Raw genomic sequence first — 15,642 nt, forward strand, 5'->3', positions numbered from 1 at the left:
AAAATTAGAGACGCCCAACTGCTTATTAAGAATACACCAGTGAACTGGTTCCACTGAAGCACCAGTGAAGGCTAGGAGTGCATTCAATAGCATGGCCAAACTCTTTAAAAGTCACAACCTTAATCTGGAGATAAAATTAAGGCTCCTACGATGTTATATCTTCTCAATCTTACATTACGGAGTTGAATCCTGGACAGGACACTCACTGAAGCGATGGAGAAAAAACTTGAACCCTTCGAGATGTGGCTTTCCAGGCGAATCCTAAGGATATCATGGCCGGACAGGATAACCAACGAGACAGTATTACGAAGAATGGAGAAAGAAAGAAAGGTGATCGATACCATTAAAAGGAGAATGTTAGAATATCTCGGACACATAATGAGAAACGGCACTAAATACAAATTACTGAAGGTAATCCTTTAAGGAAAAGTATTCAGATAACGGGGAATTGGGAGAAGAAGAATATCATGGTTAAAGAACCCGAGGGAATGGTTTTCCACAACAACAACTAATCTATTTAAAGCATCAGTTAATAAAATAATTATAGCCAGAATGATCGCCAATATTCGAAACGAATAGGCACCAAAATAAGAAGAAGGATTCTTAATTTGGGACACTGTATAGACCTGAATTTTTTTTTATTTATTTATTTTTTGCTAATTTACAATCTACATACTTCAATACAGTAATAAGTAAATATGATGTATGTTCTTGGCTTGTGGCAGGTGTCGTCCATTGACGACTCTCTGGAATTTACCTAGCAGCTAGGTCTTCTGGCCAAAGTCTTTTCAGACGTCTGTCAACCAGTGGGGGTTGAATAATTCGTCTATGAGATAGTTTGGATGGTCTGCGCTGCGATTCATGTATCTTCTGGAGTGGTCAGCAATTGATGAAGGGGATGTTGAGGTCTGCATGAAGGGTTTGGTTTGACACATACCATGGGGCTAACATACGAATAGTTTTTGACTGGAATGTCTGTAGTATTTTGGTGTTGGATGGTTTGCTACAGCCCCACAGCTCGATTCCGTATGTCCACACTGGTTTGAGTATTGTTTTATAGATGATCAGTTTGTTTTCTAATGAAAGTTGCGATCTTCTGTTGATTAGCCAGCTCATATTTTTAACTTTTAGGTCGAGGTGTCGTCGTTTGGCTGCAATATGTGATTTCGAAGTAAGTTTTTCGTCTAGATGAAGGCCCAGGTACTTTACTTCTGTTTTTATTGGTATAGGTGAATTATTTAGGTGTAGTTGTGGACATCTAATTCTTCGATTTGTGAAATTTACTTGACAAGACTTGTTTGTGTTGACGTTTATTTTCCAGCTTTAAGCCAGTCTTCTAGTTCATTGAGATGATTTTGCAATTTGTTAAATGCTAATATTTCGTTGATGTCTGATGCTAGTATACCAGTGTCATCAGCAAATGTTGCCATTAGTGTATTTTCGCTAATAAGAATATCAGCAGTGAAGATTTGGTAAAGGAATGGGCCAAGTACACTGCCTTGAGGTACTCCGGATTTTATTTGGTGGTAGTTGGATAGAGTACCTTCGTATTTAACCTTTAACTACCCGTGCATCAAATTATAACATAACTACACGCGTGGCGTACTTTATGCGCCACAAGAAAATACACTTAAAAACCGCGGATTTGTTTACTTTTTTTTGAAAAAATACACTTAGTTGTTTGTTATAAACCTTATTCGGCATCAGTGAATACTTGGAGTTCCTTCTCAGTAAGCCAATTGGGATTTATAACTGGAATCATGGAATAACTGAATAAAAAATTTTTTGTAATGTGTTTTTTTACAGGAGAAAAAGTATTGTTTATAAAGAAAAATATATTTTGTGCCATAATGACTAAAAAACAATTGAAATATTTACTTATATTACTACTTATTTTAATATAATCGTGGCGTATATTGTCCATCACCGGAAACAACAAATAATAAACTGTAAATTACGATTTTCCCAGAACGCCGATTATAACGAAACTAAAACCAAATTGTAAAGCACATTCCAGTGATAGGTTAGAGAGAAAAACAAGGTCAAAAATAAATTTTTTAAATATATTTGCAGTAGAATTCTTATATCTGGCGTACAAAATAGGTGTAACGTGTAGTTAAAGGTTAACTTGGAAGTATCTGTCGGACAAGTATGATTTAAGGAGGAGGTAGATTTGGTCAGTTAGCTGAGTTTTTATTTTAAAGAGAAGACCCTCGTGCCACACTCTATCAAATGCTTGCTGTATATCGAGGAATGCTGATAGACAGATTTGTTTCCCTTCTAGGCTCTCTTTTATTTTGTTGACTAATCTATGGCACTGTTGTATGGTTGAGTGATTTGAGCGAAAACCAAACTGATGATCTGGGATAAGGTTTTCTATAGGTATTATTGTTGCTATTCTGTTAGGGATTAACCTTTCGAAGACTTTTGATAAAGTCGGAAGGAGACTTATTGGTCTGTACGAACTGGCTTCAGTTAGAGGTTTACCAGGTTTAGGTATCATTATAATTTGTGCATACTTCCATTGCACTGGAAAATAGCATAGTCTCAGGAGGCTATTAAAAATAATGGTTATTAAGACGACACCTTTTCTTGGGAGGTTTTTAAGATTTCGCCACGTATAAGGTCAAATCCTGGAGCTTTATGAGGGTTAAGCAGGTTGATTTCGTCACGGACTTCGTTTGGTGAGAAGTATTTTAGTGGTAATGATAGCTGACAGGGTGCATAGACCTGAAATATATAAATAAATCTGATTTTTCTTTGTATGTCAAGTATCGTTAATATTTGTTATTATTTTATTGTATTGTAGGGAACAAAACTTGTGATCATATAACCGGAGAATATGTTTGCCCTCCTGGATACCTAGGCCTTACATGTGAACACCCATGCCCCATAGGAAAGTACGGAAAGAATTGCTTACAGACCTGTTCTTGCAAAAACGGTGGTGACTGTCATCATGTTACAGGTAATATTTTTATTTGTTCTATCGTTTTTGTAATAAACGCAACACAACTCTTATTATTATTTTATTTTATTACTCAGTGACATTAAAAGTGTTACACCCAGAAGGAATAATTTCTTGAACTTAATTTTTTGGCAACATGGTAGATTTGCATCAAGAATGAAACGATAACGTTGGCTTGGCAAGTATTTTTGTTAACATGTAATCAAAAAAATAATAATGTAATTGGAGACCCCGTAGCTAAATACACTCCTGTACACGTCTAGGCATTGATAAAATGATATGATTGATGTCTGCTTGTGTCACCTTGTGCCAGGTAATTTGAACTTCATGGATTAACTGTGCCAGAGTCTGTGGAGGAGGGAGCAAAGTGGGCAGTATCCTTCCCATCATAACACACACGTGTTCGATAGGATTTAAATCCGATGAACGGGTGGCCACGGAAAAACATTAACGCCAACTTCTTGGAGAAAGTCAATAGTTCAACGAGAAATATGGGGACACGCGTTGTATTGCTAAAAAAGGACGTGTCGACGGCCGTCGAGATAAAGCTAGTAAAGTGGTTTGTAAGATGTCATCAACATAACGTGCAGCCGTCATACTGCGTTGAATAAACACAAGTGGTGATCGGTTATCATAGGCAATAGCCCCCAAACCATTACTCTAACTATCGTGTGTACATCCCTCTCAACAGCAAACCCGATATCTCGTCGCTCTCCACGGCGGCGTCTTACTATCCTACGACCATCATACATTCCTAAACAAAATCGCGATTCATCGCTGAACATATGCGCCCATACCCATGGGCAGGTGGGGGCCGTGCCCCCTCCCCCCTAGCCTTTCGGGTGCTTTAAACTAGGTATATATTGTCATCCAAAGAATACAAAATTGTGCAACATCTTCACGTTTGCCCCCCCCCCCCTGAAAATTTTTATATGGGCGCCCATGTCGCTGAATGCTACATTATGCCACCCAATGCTTCCGTTCTCTGCACCAATTGAAACGTTGATGGCAGTAGTCCGCAGGCAAAGTAAGCACTAGTCGTGGGCGGAATGAAGCCATCCAAATATGATCCATCCAGATCTACCTTCTACTCTAAACTATTGGTCAGCGATTTGACGCGTAATAGCAAAACGGTCTCGCAGACCAGTAAAGCAAGAAACCCATTATGAACGGCCGGCACGGCACAGCCCGGCCCGGCACAGGACAGTCCAAATTCATTTGTATAGTTTTAAATGCAACGTAACCCATTATGACCGCCCAGCTCGGCCCGGCACAGTCCAGCACGTAAACGGAACGGCCAAAATTCTCCGAGGAGAATAAAATCCGTTGAAGTCGAACGGCCTGAACGGCCAGTCGGCGCCAGTGCGTCATAATTGTTGGTAATAAGCAGATATATTGTTGATTTTTTAATTGAAAGCGCGTTGTTTGTTTTGAAATATAAAATTTGGTTTGAGACATTCGAAAATATTTGAGAAATTTTGGATCATCTTTATGCGGGAAAAGATGATGAAAATTGCCATATTCTCTTCTTTTTTTAATATTTCGTGAACCCAAAACCGATGTTTCCGTCGTAATTTTGCATTTTCGTCTGTTTCAATCTCAGCACAAATTTCACTTACTATTATAACCTCTTCTTCTGACGAGGTCTCCATGACAAATGATCATTTTTCCGGTGCCGTAACGAGCCGTCTGTTACAAATGGGTTTTTGGACGTGCCGGCCTGTGCTGTGCCGTGCCGGCCTGTGCTGTGCCGTGCCGGGCTGTGCCATGCCGGGCGTTCATAATAAGCAGGAAACCCATTATGAACGCCCGGCACGGCACAGGACAGTCCAAATTCATTTGTATAGTTTTAAATACAACGTAACCCATTATGAGCGGCCAGCTCGGTATGTTCGGCACAGTCCAGCACGCAAACGGAACGGCCGAAATTCTCCGAGGAGAATAAAATCCGTTGAAGTCGAACGGCCTGAACGGCCAGTCGGCGCTAGTGCGTCATAATTGTTGGTAGTAACGTATAAGCGTTGATTGATAAATACGGAAAGATACGAAACCCTATGCATTATTTTGTTGTCTTTAAAACCTGCCCGTATAGTGGCGCGCCTAGCTTAAATTTGTTGGAACTAGCCTTAGAGGGAAGTGTAAAATTCTCCCTACTCAAGGAACTAGCCAAGAACACGCGGTTATTTCACGTGGCCCGTATTCAAAATTTTAACGCAGCAGTCACTATCATATTAATCTGTATTATTTTTTTTTGTTTTTGTTTCTGCAAAAATGTTGAAAATATAAATTGACTATAGAGTTTTTTTCACTACTCTTGACCTCACAAGTAAATACTTTTCGAGTTATTTGCGAGTGAATATATTCATTTCTCAAAAAATAGTACGTTTTTAGACGGATTTTCGCAAATAACTAAAAAAGGAAGTATTTCACCAAAAAAACATTCATAGCAAAAATACAGCTTATCAAAAAGTGAAAAAAATATTTTATATAAATATGACATATTATGAAGTCGTAGACCCAGTAAAAGCAGAGTTGTAGCTAATGAAAAGTAGGTTCTTATTATTTGTCAAATTCAAAATTGAATATTTCTACATGAAATAACCAAAAAATTAAGAACTTTTCGGGGAAAACTCATCATAACTTTTTTAAAAAGTTTAAAATAAGCTTTATTTTTTTGAGTTTCTAGTATCAGAAGTAAACAAGTTGCGGACAAAATAAAGTTGATCCTTTTTTTTTGTAAAAAATATCTAAAAATCACCTCCTAATTAGCATCTCAAATGAAATTAATCAGTAGCGCTTCATAAGTTACTTTACGTATGTATGCTTATTATAGAGGATCTGTAAGTTTCATCGGTGCATAGTGCTTATTTTTGAAAGGCTGTAGTTAAAAAGGCTTCAATGAGTCACTAATCACGATTATATGCAAATTTGGAACAGCCACATCTTAACCAATTTTTGTATTACAGAAAAACAAAATATTCAGAAAACCAAAACCTTTAAACTTTGGGATATTTCGTATCACAAGTTATTTAAGGTTAAAATAGCGGCGAAAGCAGGAAAGGAAAGGTCATGGGAGAGATTTGGACAAAAAATGACAAAAAAATATAGGGAAAACCAAAAACTTTTCTACGGTGCATTAAAACAACTCAGACAAAAGAAAGAGCACATTATGCCGAATATAAAAAACAAGAATGGAAACGTACTAACAGAAGAAAAACAAATAATGGAAAGATGGAGAGAACATTTCAAAGAGCTAACTCATGTAGACAAGGACAACATAGGGGAGATACAAGAAAGGAATGAAGAACAACAAGTGGAATCCATAACAAGAGAGGAATTAGAGAAAGCAATAGAAAGAGTAAAACTGGGCAAAGCACCAGGCAAGGATCATATCACCCCGGAAATGATAAAATTCATGGGGACAGAGGGAATGGATAGCATGAAAGAACTAATGAATGATATCATAAATAGAGCAGAATTACCAAAGGACTGGAAGAAAGACATTATATTACCAATACACAAAAAGGGAGACAAGAGAAACTGTAATAATTACCGAGGTATCACCATATCAAGTATCCCTGGGAAGGTATTAGCAAGAATACTAGAGACAAGAATAAAAACCCAAATAGAAACAACTATGGAAGACACACAGTGTGGATTCAGGAAGGACAGAAGCACGCAAGACCTAATATTCACATTAAGACAAGTAAGTGAGAAGGTAATCAAGAAAAATAGAGAGATACATATGTGCTTCATTGACCTGGAAAAGGCGTTTGACAGAATCCGAAGAAAGGACGTTTGGAAGACACTAACAGAAAGGGGAGTCGACAGACACATAATAGAAGTAATAAAGGATATGTACAAAAATAATAGAAATACAGTAAGAACCAATAACGAGGAATCCAGATAATTTTCTACAAGTCAAGGCGTCAAACAGGGATGCGTGCTGAGTCCACTGCTGTTCTCAGTGGTACTGGATGAAGCGATAAAGAAAGCCAAGAGAAGAATGAGAAAACTAACATTAGGATACTGGCAAATGAAACAGACTCAACTATCGGAGCTACTATTTGCAGACGACATGGTATTGATAGCAGAAAACAGAGAAGACTTACAGAACAATCTTGAAATCCTAGAAGAAGAACTATCAAACATAAATATGAAAATTAATACAGAGAAAACAAAAACAATGATAATTTCAAATACGAGGAAGACACACGCAATAGAATTAGACGGGAAACAACTAGAGCAAGTGGAATATTTTAAATACCTAGGAGTAATAATCGAATCAAATGGTAAACAAGACATGGAAATAAACGAGAGAATGGGACGAACAGGAAGCTTATTTAACACTATGAAAACAACATTTTTTGGGAAAAAAGAGATACCGGAAAAAGTAAAACCGGCAGTCGTTAAATCAGTAGTTAGACCAACAATCATGTATAGCAGCGAGACATGGACATTGACGGGGTGACAAAAATCCAGAGTCAATGCTATGGAAATGAGGTACCTGAGGAAAATAGCAAACAGAAAGAGGACAGACAAAATACGAAACGAAACAATTAGACAAAACCTAAAACTAGAACCAATCAATGAAAAAATAGTAGAAGGACAACTTAGATGGTTCGGGAACGTGTGTAGAATGTCGAACGAGAGGCTAACAAAACGAGTGTTCGAAACGAGAGTGCAGGGGAAAAACAAAAGAGGGAGACCAAGAGTTATGTGGGTAGATGAAATCAGGAAAGAAGTCGAGAAGAAGGGATTGACATTGGAAAGTGCAATAAACCTAGCGCAAGATCGGAAAGCATGGAGACTACAATGCCAAACTCAACTCCACCAGCCTTACACCTAAAGGTAGAAAGGCTTAGGACTAAGTAAGTAAGTAAGTAAGTTATTTAAAAAAAAGGCATTTTTTTCAAAATAAAAAAATACTGTAAAACTAAATTTACGATGAAACTTACAGATCATGTGTATTATAAAAAATACATAAGTAAAGTCACTTGTGAAGCGGTAACAATAATTTGATTTTATTCGTCTTGAGGGGCCAAACGAAAAACACAAACTACTTTTTTTCTTTTTAAATCGTGTTCTGTTGTGATTTATAGCAAATTTATAGCATCTCTTTCGAAATAAAAATTTTATGCAAGTTCCCTTTTAGAGGGTGATTTTCGCTTTTTTAAAACTATTTTTACAAAAAAGGACCAACTTTATTTTCAGCGTAACGTGCTTACTTTATTCTAGAAACATTTTTAAAAACAAAAACAAAGCTTTTTAAACACTTTAAAAAAGTTGCGATGAGTTAGCAAATTTATAGCATCTCTTTCGAAATAAAAATGTTATGCAAGTTCCCTTTTAGAGGGTGATTTTCACGCTTTTTTAAAACTACCTTTTACAAAAAAGGACCAACTTTATTTTCAGCGTAACGTGCTTACTTTAATGCTAGAAACTTTTTTAAAAACAAAAACAAAGCTTTTTTAAAGAAATGTGCTTTATTTTTTGGTTATTTCACGTTGAAATATTCGATTTGGAATTTGACGAATAAGAACTTACTTTTTTAGCTACAACTCTGCTTCTACTGAGTATAAAGATTTTATACAGACATTTTTTTTTAAATTTTTTATAAAGTATATTTTTATTGAATACCTTTTTCGATAAAATACTTACTTATTGTGTTATTTGCGTAAAACATATTTACTCTCAAATAACTCGAAAAGTATTAGCTTAGTCAAAAAACTCAATGGAATAAAACTTGCTACAATTAATCAGTTTATCCACTTGATAGATACTAGATAGTATTAGACTTATTGATATTATAGCTACCTAGCCTTATACAAAGTGGATTTAGAAAGTCCACATCTACATTAGACAACCTAGTGGATATTGAATCTGTAATTCATGGGTAATTTGGATGTGATAAAGTATGTTTGGCTTATGGCTATCTTTTATTATATTGTATAACGCGTGCCATTTGGGGATTAGATATAAGAATTCTATTAAGTTGGTCAATTCCAGGAAACATAAAATTTATTAGTAATTTCCTATATAGACGAAACTTATTCGAATAGATAACGTCCTTTTAGACTCAAAAATCCAATTAAACGACATTCCTCAATGGTCTACTCGTTGCACTTTTCCTTATTGCAATCAATGACATCGCTAAATCACTTAACCCACTAGTCATTTAGAAATTAGAGAATTGGTCAAACACTACTGGCCTAGAATTTTCTCCCACTAAAACGAAAACAATAATCTTCAGTAAAACTCCAAAGAAGCACATTATACTACCAAAAATCTACCTAAAGAATTTCTTCTTCTACTTTTTCTTTTATATAGGCAGTACTGCCTGTTTTTCTTCAACGGCGCCTTTCATTCTGTCCCTAAATTGTCATTCCATCTTTTCCTTGGGCATCCTATACTTCTTCGGCCTAACGGTGACTTGTCCCTGGCTATTCTTATTATCCTTGATTCAGACATCCTGCTTACGTGTTGATTCCACTCTTCTTTTCTATTCTTTACCCAGGTATTTATATTGTCTACCCCACATATGCATCTGATTTCCTCACTTCTTACCCTGTCCCGTAGTCCTTTTCCAGCAATCCTTCTTAAAATCTTCATTTTGTTGGTATCCAGACATCTTTGTATTTTGCTTGCATCTGGTCTTGTTTCGGCAGTGTAAGTCATAACTGGTCTAATAACTTCAGTCAAATGACTTATATATTCGGTCCTTTGTTTCCACTCTAAGGTATTTGTTTTTCCAAATTGTGTCGTTTAGGCATCCGGCCGTTCTACTGGCTTTAATTATTAGTCTTTAACCTCTTCTTCGATATTATTGTCGGCTGATAGATTAATTCCCAGGTATTTACTTTTATTGTCTAAGTCCAATTGGCATCTTATTGGTTCTTTGGATATTACTAAGCTTTTTGTTTTTGGGCTGATATTTTCATATTCATTTCTTTTGCGTTAATGTTGAATTCGTGCAGTAATCTTTGTAGGTCGTCTTCGCACTCTGCTACTAACACGGTGTCATCAGCGTAACAGAGTATTTTTATCTCTTTATCGCCCATTTTTTACCCTCTTTTTTCTTCACTTGTTTTATCATTGCATACAGCGTTATGTTAAACAGTAGAGGGCTTAGTGAATCTCCTTGCTTGATTCCTGTGTTTGCTTCTATATGGGTTCTGTTATTATTCCATTGACTTCATTTCTATTTTATTTCGTACATAAAGGTTTTCTATCAGTTTTATAATATCCAGTGGTAAATTTTTGTCATATAGTAGGTGTATCACGTCTTTTAATTGTATTCTATCAAACGCTTTCTCTAGGTATATAAAATAGAAAAACCCTCGCTTGTTATACTGTAATGATTTCTCCGCTATTTGTCTTATCACAAAAACTGCATCGTTATGATCTTCCCCTTCTAAATCCTTGTTGTTCAACCGATATATTTATGCACGCCATTATTTTCTTCATCAGTATTTTTGTTGGGAGTTTCAGTATAGTGCTCCGTAAATTTATCCCTCTATAATTACTGGGGTCTGCCCTATCACTTTTCTTAAATAAAGCTATCATCTGAGTGGTACTCCATTCTTCTGGAATTCTTCCTGTATTTGTTATTTTACTTATCAGGATATTCAGTTCTTTGTGAAGTCTCTCTCCTCCGTATTTTAAAAGTTCATTAGCTATTCCATCTTTCCCTGGTGCTTTTCGATTTTTCATCTGTTTTAAGGCGTTCGTTATCTTCTTCTTTAATTTCTGTTTGCTCATCCGATTCTAATCCTGGTTTTCCAGTTCTTCATGATTAGCTGTTTGATACAGGTTTTCTAGGTAAGTTGTCCATGTATTTGTATCAATATGTTTTACTTCTACTATCAATTCCTTCATCTCTGCTGTTTGACCTCTTATCATTTTCCACATTTCCTTTTGCATCCCGTATAAGTCGTGCTCCATCTCTTTTGAAAATGCTTACCAATGTTCTGTTTTCTTCCTTCTTACTATTGAGTTTAACTCATTTCAAACTCTTTTATATTCTTCACATATGTTTGTCTCGTTCTTTTGAATTTGTATTATAGCTAGATTTTCTTTTTTCTTGGCATTTTATTTTTATTTCTTCACATATCCATGGGGTGTTCTCCTTTTCTTTCGTATATGTTTACTTATCTTACGTTCTCCAAATGCGTCCGTTGCTGCCATTTCGATATTATCTCTAATCTTCCTCCAAATTTCTTCTATGTCTTCATCTGGTGTTATGTAGTTTTCGTTCAGTACTTTTTGCAGTCTTCTCTGGTATAAATCTCGTGTTGACAAGTCTTGTAGCTGTTTTACCTTTATTCTTGTCTCACATTCAATAGGGTCTTTTTTCCTGTTTTTTTGTAGATGTATTCTGATTTTTCCAAGTACTAGGTTGTGATCACTTCCGATATTAGCTGCACTTAAACATCTTATGTCTAGTACTTGAGAATGATGGATGTTTCTGTTTGTCAATATATAATCAATATCGGATCTGTGTGCTCTTGTATTTTTGAATGTATATTTTTCTTGATCTTTGTGTCTGAAGAACGTATTGTTTATTCGAAATTCGTTCTGAGAGCAAAAGTTAATAAGTAGTTCCTAAAGAGTTTACAATAAATTATTCATAATTGATTAACTTCTTGGGAATAAAACTGGATAATCGTCTATCTTGGTAAGACAATATACACTCACTCCGACTGTCAGCTCAAACGGGCTCAACTTAATGAAAAATATCTCTCATAAACAATGGGATGTCGACGTCCAAACTCTTATGACTGTTCACTGAAATTAGGGTTTCAACCTGAGATACAGTCGGAAAAATGAAAGAATACCCATGAACGAACATATAAAACACGCTGTATTTTCCTGTCATCATGTCGCAAAGAAAATTGCCCAGCGCAAGTACATGTAATAATAATTATTACATGTACCTGTGCTGGCCAATTTTTTGTGTGACACGGTGACAGGAAAATACAGCGTGTTTTTTATGTTCGTTCATGGGTATTCTTTCATTTTTTTCTACTGTACAATACGCTAAAGTGTTACGTTTGGCTTGTTCTCTTGTATGTAATGAAAGCATGGATAATAAAGGCCAGCTCCACTAACAAACTTGAAGTCTTTGAAATGAGGTGCCTGCACCGAATGCTTAAAATATCATGGACATACTTAGGGACATATTGCGAGGAGAACGATATACTTGTCGGCAACTGGAACTAGAAGGAAATATAGAGGGTAAGAGAGGTCTAGAAAAAGATGTCATGGCTGGTTAATATTCGCCAAATGATATTAATGAAATTACTCTTAATAGAATAATGTAATCGTGACTATCTAATATCTCACCTGACAATACAATGAACGGTGGACGCCTACGCAGAAATACACGGCACCTTTAAGAAGTAAAGTTAATAATAAATAATTCAATAATTATACTTAGTCACTATTTTCCCCCTAACTCGGAAAATATCAACGGCACGAAAAAACTTGGAAGAAATTGTTGGAAATCGCGATTGCAACCATTCATGAGTCCTTACCATTTTTCTCTCGAAGAGTTTAAAGTGGCCGAGCGGGTTACTAAGTCAATTTCATTTAAGTAAATACGTTTGCAATATCTCCAAACAAAATATACAATTATCAGAAGAGACTGTAATTAACGAAAATAACTACCTATTTTTTTATCGAGATTATGAGGCAAATAAGAAATATACAATATCTAAAATCACCGAGTGAGTATTTTTCTCGTTAAATAAATTTTTTATTAAATAAATTATATTATTATATATATTATATAAAATTATTAAATAAACTTTAGAATATTTAATGATTTGTTTCAAGAATTCAAATTAGAAGACAAATTACAACTACAAAATTATTCTTGCTAATTTAAAAACGAGTTTAGAAAGTAATACATAGGTACACTCCAATAATTATTTTAAAGATTGCCATTGTTATCGTTGAATGAGAACTCAAATTTAAACGCATCAAAAGAATTAAATAATTTTTGTTTTAATCCGATCGACCCGACCGACCCCAAATTCCGATAACCAAAGCTACCTGAATACGTCTCATCGTTGTCTCAGGTAAATTCAATCTCGCACCTAGAAAGCTGCTAACGCCATCTATTTCTAAAACCACTGGTGTCGTACATAAACGCTCATTTAGTTTCGTATCTTCCAGTATAATTTATCAGTCAACGGTATAAGCATACATAAATGTTGATTTTTTAATTGAAAGCGCGTTGTTTGTTTTGAAATATAAAATTTGGTTTGAGACATTCGAAAATATTTGAGAAATTTTGGATCATCTTTATGGGGGAAAATATGATGAAAATCGCCATATTCTCTTCTTTTTTTAAAATTTCGTGAACCCAAAACCGATGCTTCCGTCGTAATTTTGCATTTTCCTCTGTTTCAATCTCAGCACAAATTTCACTTACTATTATAACCTCTTTTTCTGACGAGGTCTCCATGGCAAATGATCATTTTTCCGGTGCCGTGCCGGCCGTTACAAATGGGTTGTGCCGTGCCGGGCGTTCGTAATGGGAAAGCGCCTATCTTAACGCTCTATGGTACGCCTCGGGTTACCAGTTGGTCTTTTTCGTGTTCCTCTACTTTCGTTTCTCCACACACGCATAACCGTCATTGCCGTACAATTAATACGACGGCCAATTTCGCAATACGACAAACCCATATCTCTATATGCAACAATTGTATCCCTGTCAAAATCGCTAACATGGTGGTAATTTTGGTGTCTTCGAACTCGAGGCATTTTCTTACACTGAATACAATTAGACTGAGGAATAATACCTAAAAATTTCTGTACCAGCCGGTCTTCACAAAAAATTTAAATGTTGTTCTGAAGCTATTTCCTTGTGGCATTTTTATGATTAACTATTTAGATGGGAAATAAGCCACAATTGAATTGAAAAAATAATTTTATTAACGTTTCGAAGCCCAAATCGGGTTTCGTTGTCAAAATACAAAATACTACTAAATTAAACAAAAATGTTGTTGCTAAGTAAAAAAGTTCTTCTAATAATTTATTTAATCTGACTCATTTATATTGGCAATTCAGACGTATATTTTTGTTTAATTTAGTAGTATTTTGTATTTTGACAACGAAACTCGATTTGGGCTTCGAAACGTTAATAAAATTATTTTTTTAATTTAATTGTGGCTTATTTCCCATCTAAATAGTTAATCAAAAAAATTTAAAGATAAAAGTTTCTTTTTAAAAAACAGTATAAAAGATAAAACATTGATATTGTTATCATAGTATGCTTTCAATATGGTCATACTATTGTGAAAAAATTTCAAGAATTTATTGCTTCTGGGCGTAACACTTTTAATGTTACTAAATATATGTATAAAGCGAATGAAGCAAGTTTGTGGAACTAAAAAATGTGCTTTTTATTTAGGATACTGCCAGTGCCTTCCCGGATGGGTTGGAAGAAACTGCACGACTCCTTGTCCTTCAGGAAGCTTCGGAATGAACTGCAGTCAGCATTGTAAGTGTTTGAATGGAGGCATATGTAGAAGAAATGATGGAGTGTGTAGATGCCAAGCTGGATGGACTGGTACGCAGTGCACAGAGCGTAAGTAAAGTTTTCTTCTTCTTTGAGCACAGTGGCCAAATTATAAACGTGGGTAGCTTCCATGACAATTTGCCGATATCGTTCTCGATCTTGCGCGGCAGGTAACAATTCATCTGCTGATAAGCCAGTCCATTGACGAAGGTTTCGGAGCCATGACAATTTTTTTCGACCAATTCCTCTTTTTCCGTCGATCTTTCCGTTAAGTATTAATGCAGTATCCAGGATCTGATGCCTCTCATTATATGCCCCAGATATTCAAGTTTTCTCTTTTTTATCATCTTCTTTAAGTCATCTTCGCCTTGACCTATTCTGTAAATGAAGTTTTAGAATGTATTTTTTATTTAAAGCCATATATTTTGGACAAAAACAACTAACAAATGATGATTTAGAAATAGTTTTATGTTGTTGGAGTTGCTAGGTACTTTAGACCGTTCTAGCGTTGTGCAGAACGATTTATGCTCTAATATACCAAAATCTAATTTTTTTTATTCAAGTTTACTACAGTCTCAATATCAACATCTGGTTTTCTTGGTCATTACAATTTTGTGTAAAACAATTAGTTAACGGATTGTGTTAGCTTTTGTGATCAATTCAACCTGATATTTTTTTACTGAGCTTTCATTTTTGTTCTTTTAATTACTTTATTTTTCGTTTAATTAATATTTTTGTTGAGTTTAAAAAAATTCTTGGAATTTACTGTGGTCCATGTTGTGCGGCCGCTCCCGTATGAAATAATTTCTGATTCGGTTTCTTTGCGAATGTTCAAAAATGTCCCCTCCAAACAAATCGGAAGGGTGCCGTGCGAAACTTTTGGGCAGAAATTGTTTAAAGAAATTTTTTTAAACAAATTAAAAATATCACCTATTATGGCACGGAAAATTTTTTTTGGTTTTTTAGCAATTTTATACAAAAAGGGTCTCTTAATTTTTCACAAAAGTTTATGGTTTTCGAGTTATCTGCGATTTAAAATGTGAAAAATGCGAAAATATGTGTTTTCGGGGTATAAAAACTAATTTCATGCAAATTATTATTTGTGAGGTTGCCAAGTACCCAAATTGATGTTAAATAAACATTCAATTTC

The 15,642-nt window shown here is 35.3% G+C and overlaps 1 protein-coding gene across 3 annotated transcripts in view; it reads left to right on the forward strand.

Annotated features, from left to right (window-relative positions):
* LOC126880173 (protein draper) overlaps nt 1-15,642 on the forward strand; it is a 396,789-nt gene that overhangs the window by 329,809 nt on the left and 51,338 nt on the right. For all 3 annotated transcript variants that reach the window (XM_050643935.1, XM_050643937.1, XM_050643936.1), the window contains 2 exons: nt 2,810-2,965; nt 14,385-14,561. In XM_050643935.1, the coding sequence (XP_050499892.1) occupies nt 2,810-2,965; nt 14,385-14,561 (333 nt within the window). The remainder of the gene's footprint in view (nt 1-2,809; nt 2,966-14,384; nt 14,562-15,642) is intronic.

The sequence above is a fragment of the Diabrotica virgifera genome, chromosome 2, assembly GCF_917563875.1.
Source record: "Diabrotica virgifera virgifera chromosome 2, PGI_DIABVI_V3a".
NCBI lineage: Eukaryota > Metazoa > Arthropoda > Insecta > Coleoptera > Chrysomelidae > Diabrotica > Diabrotica virgifera.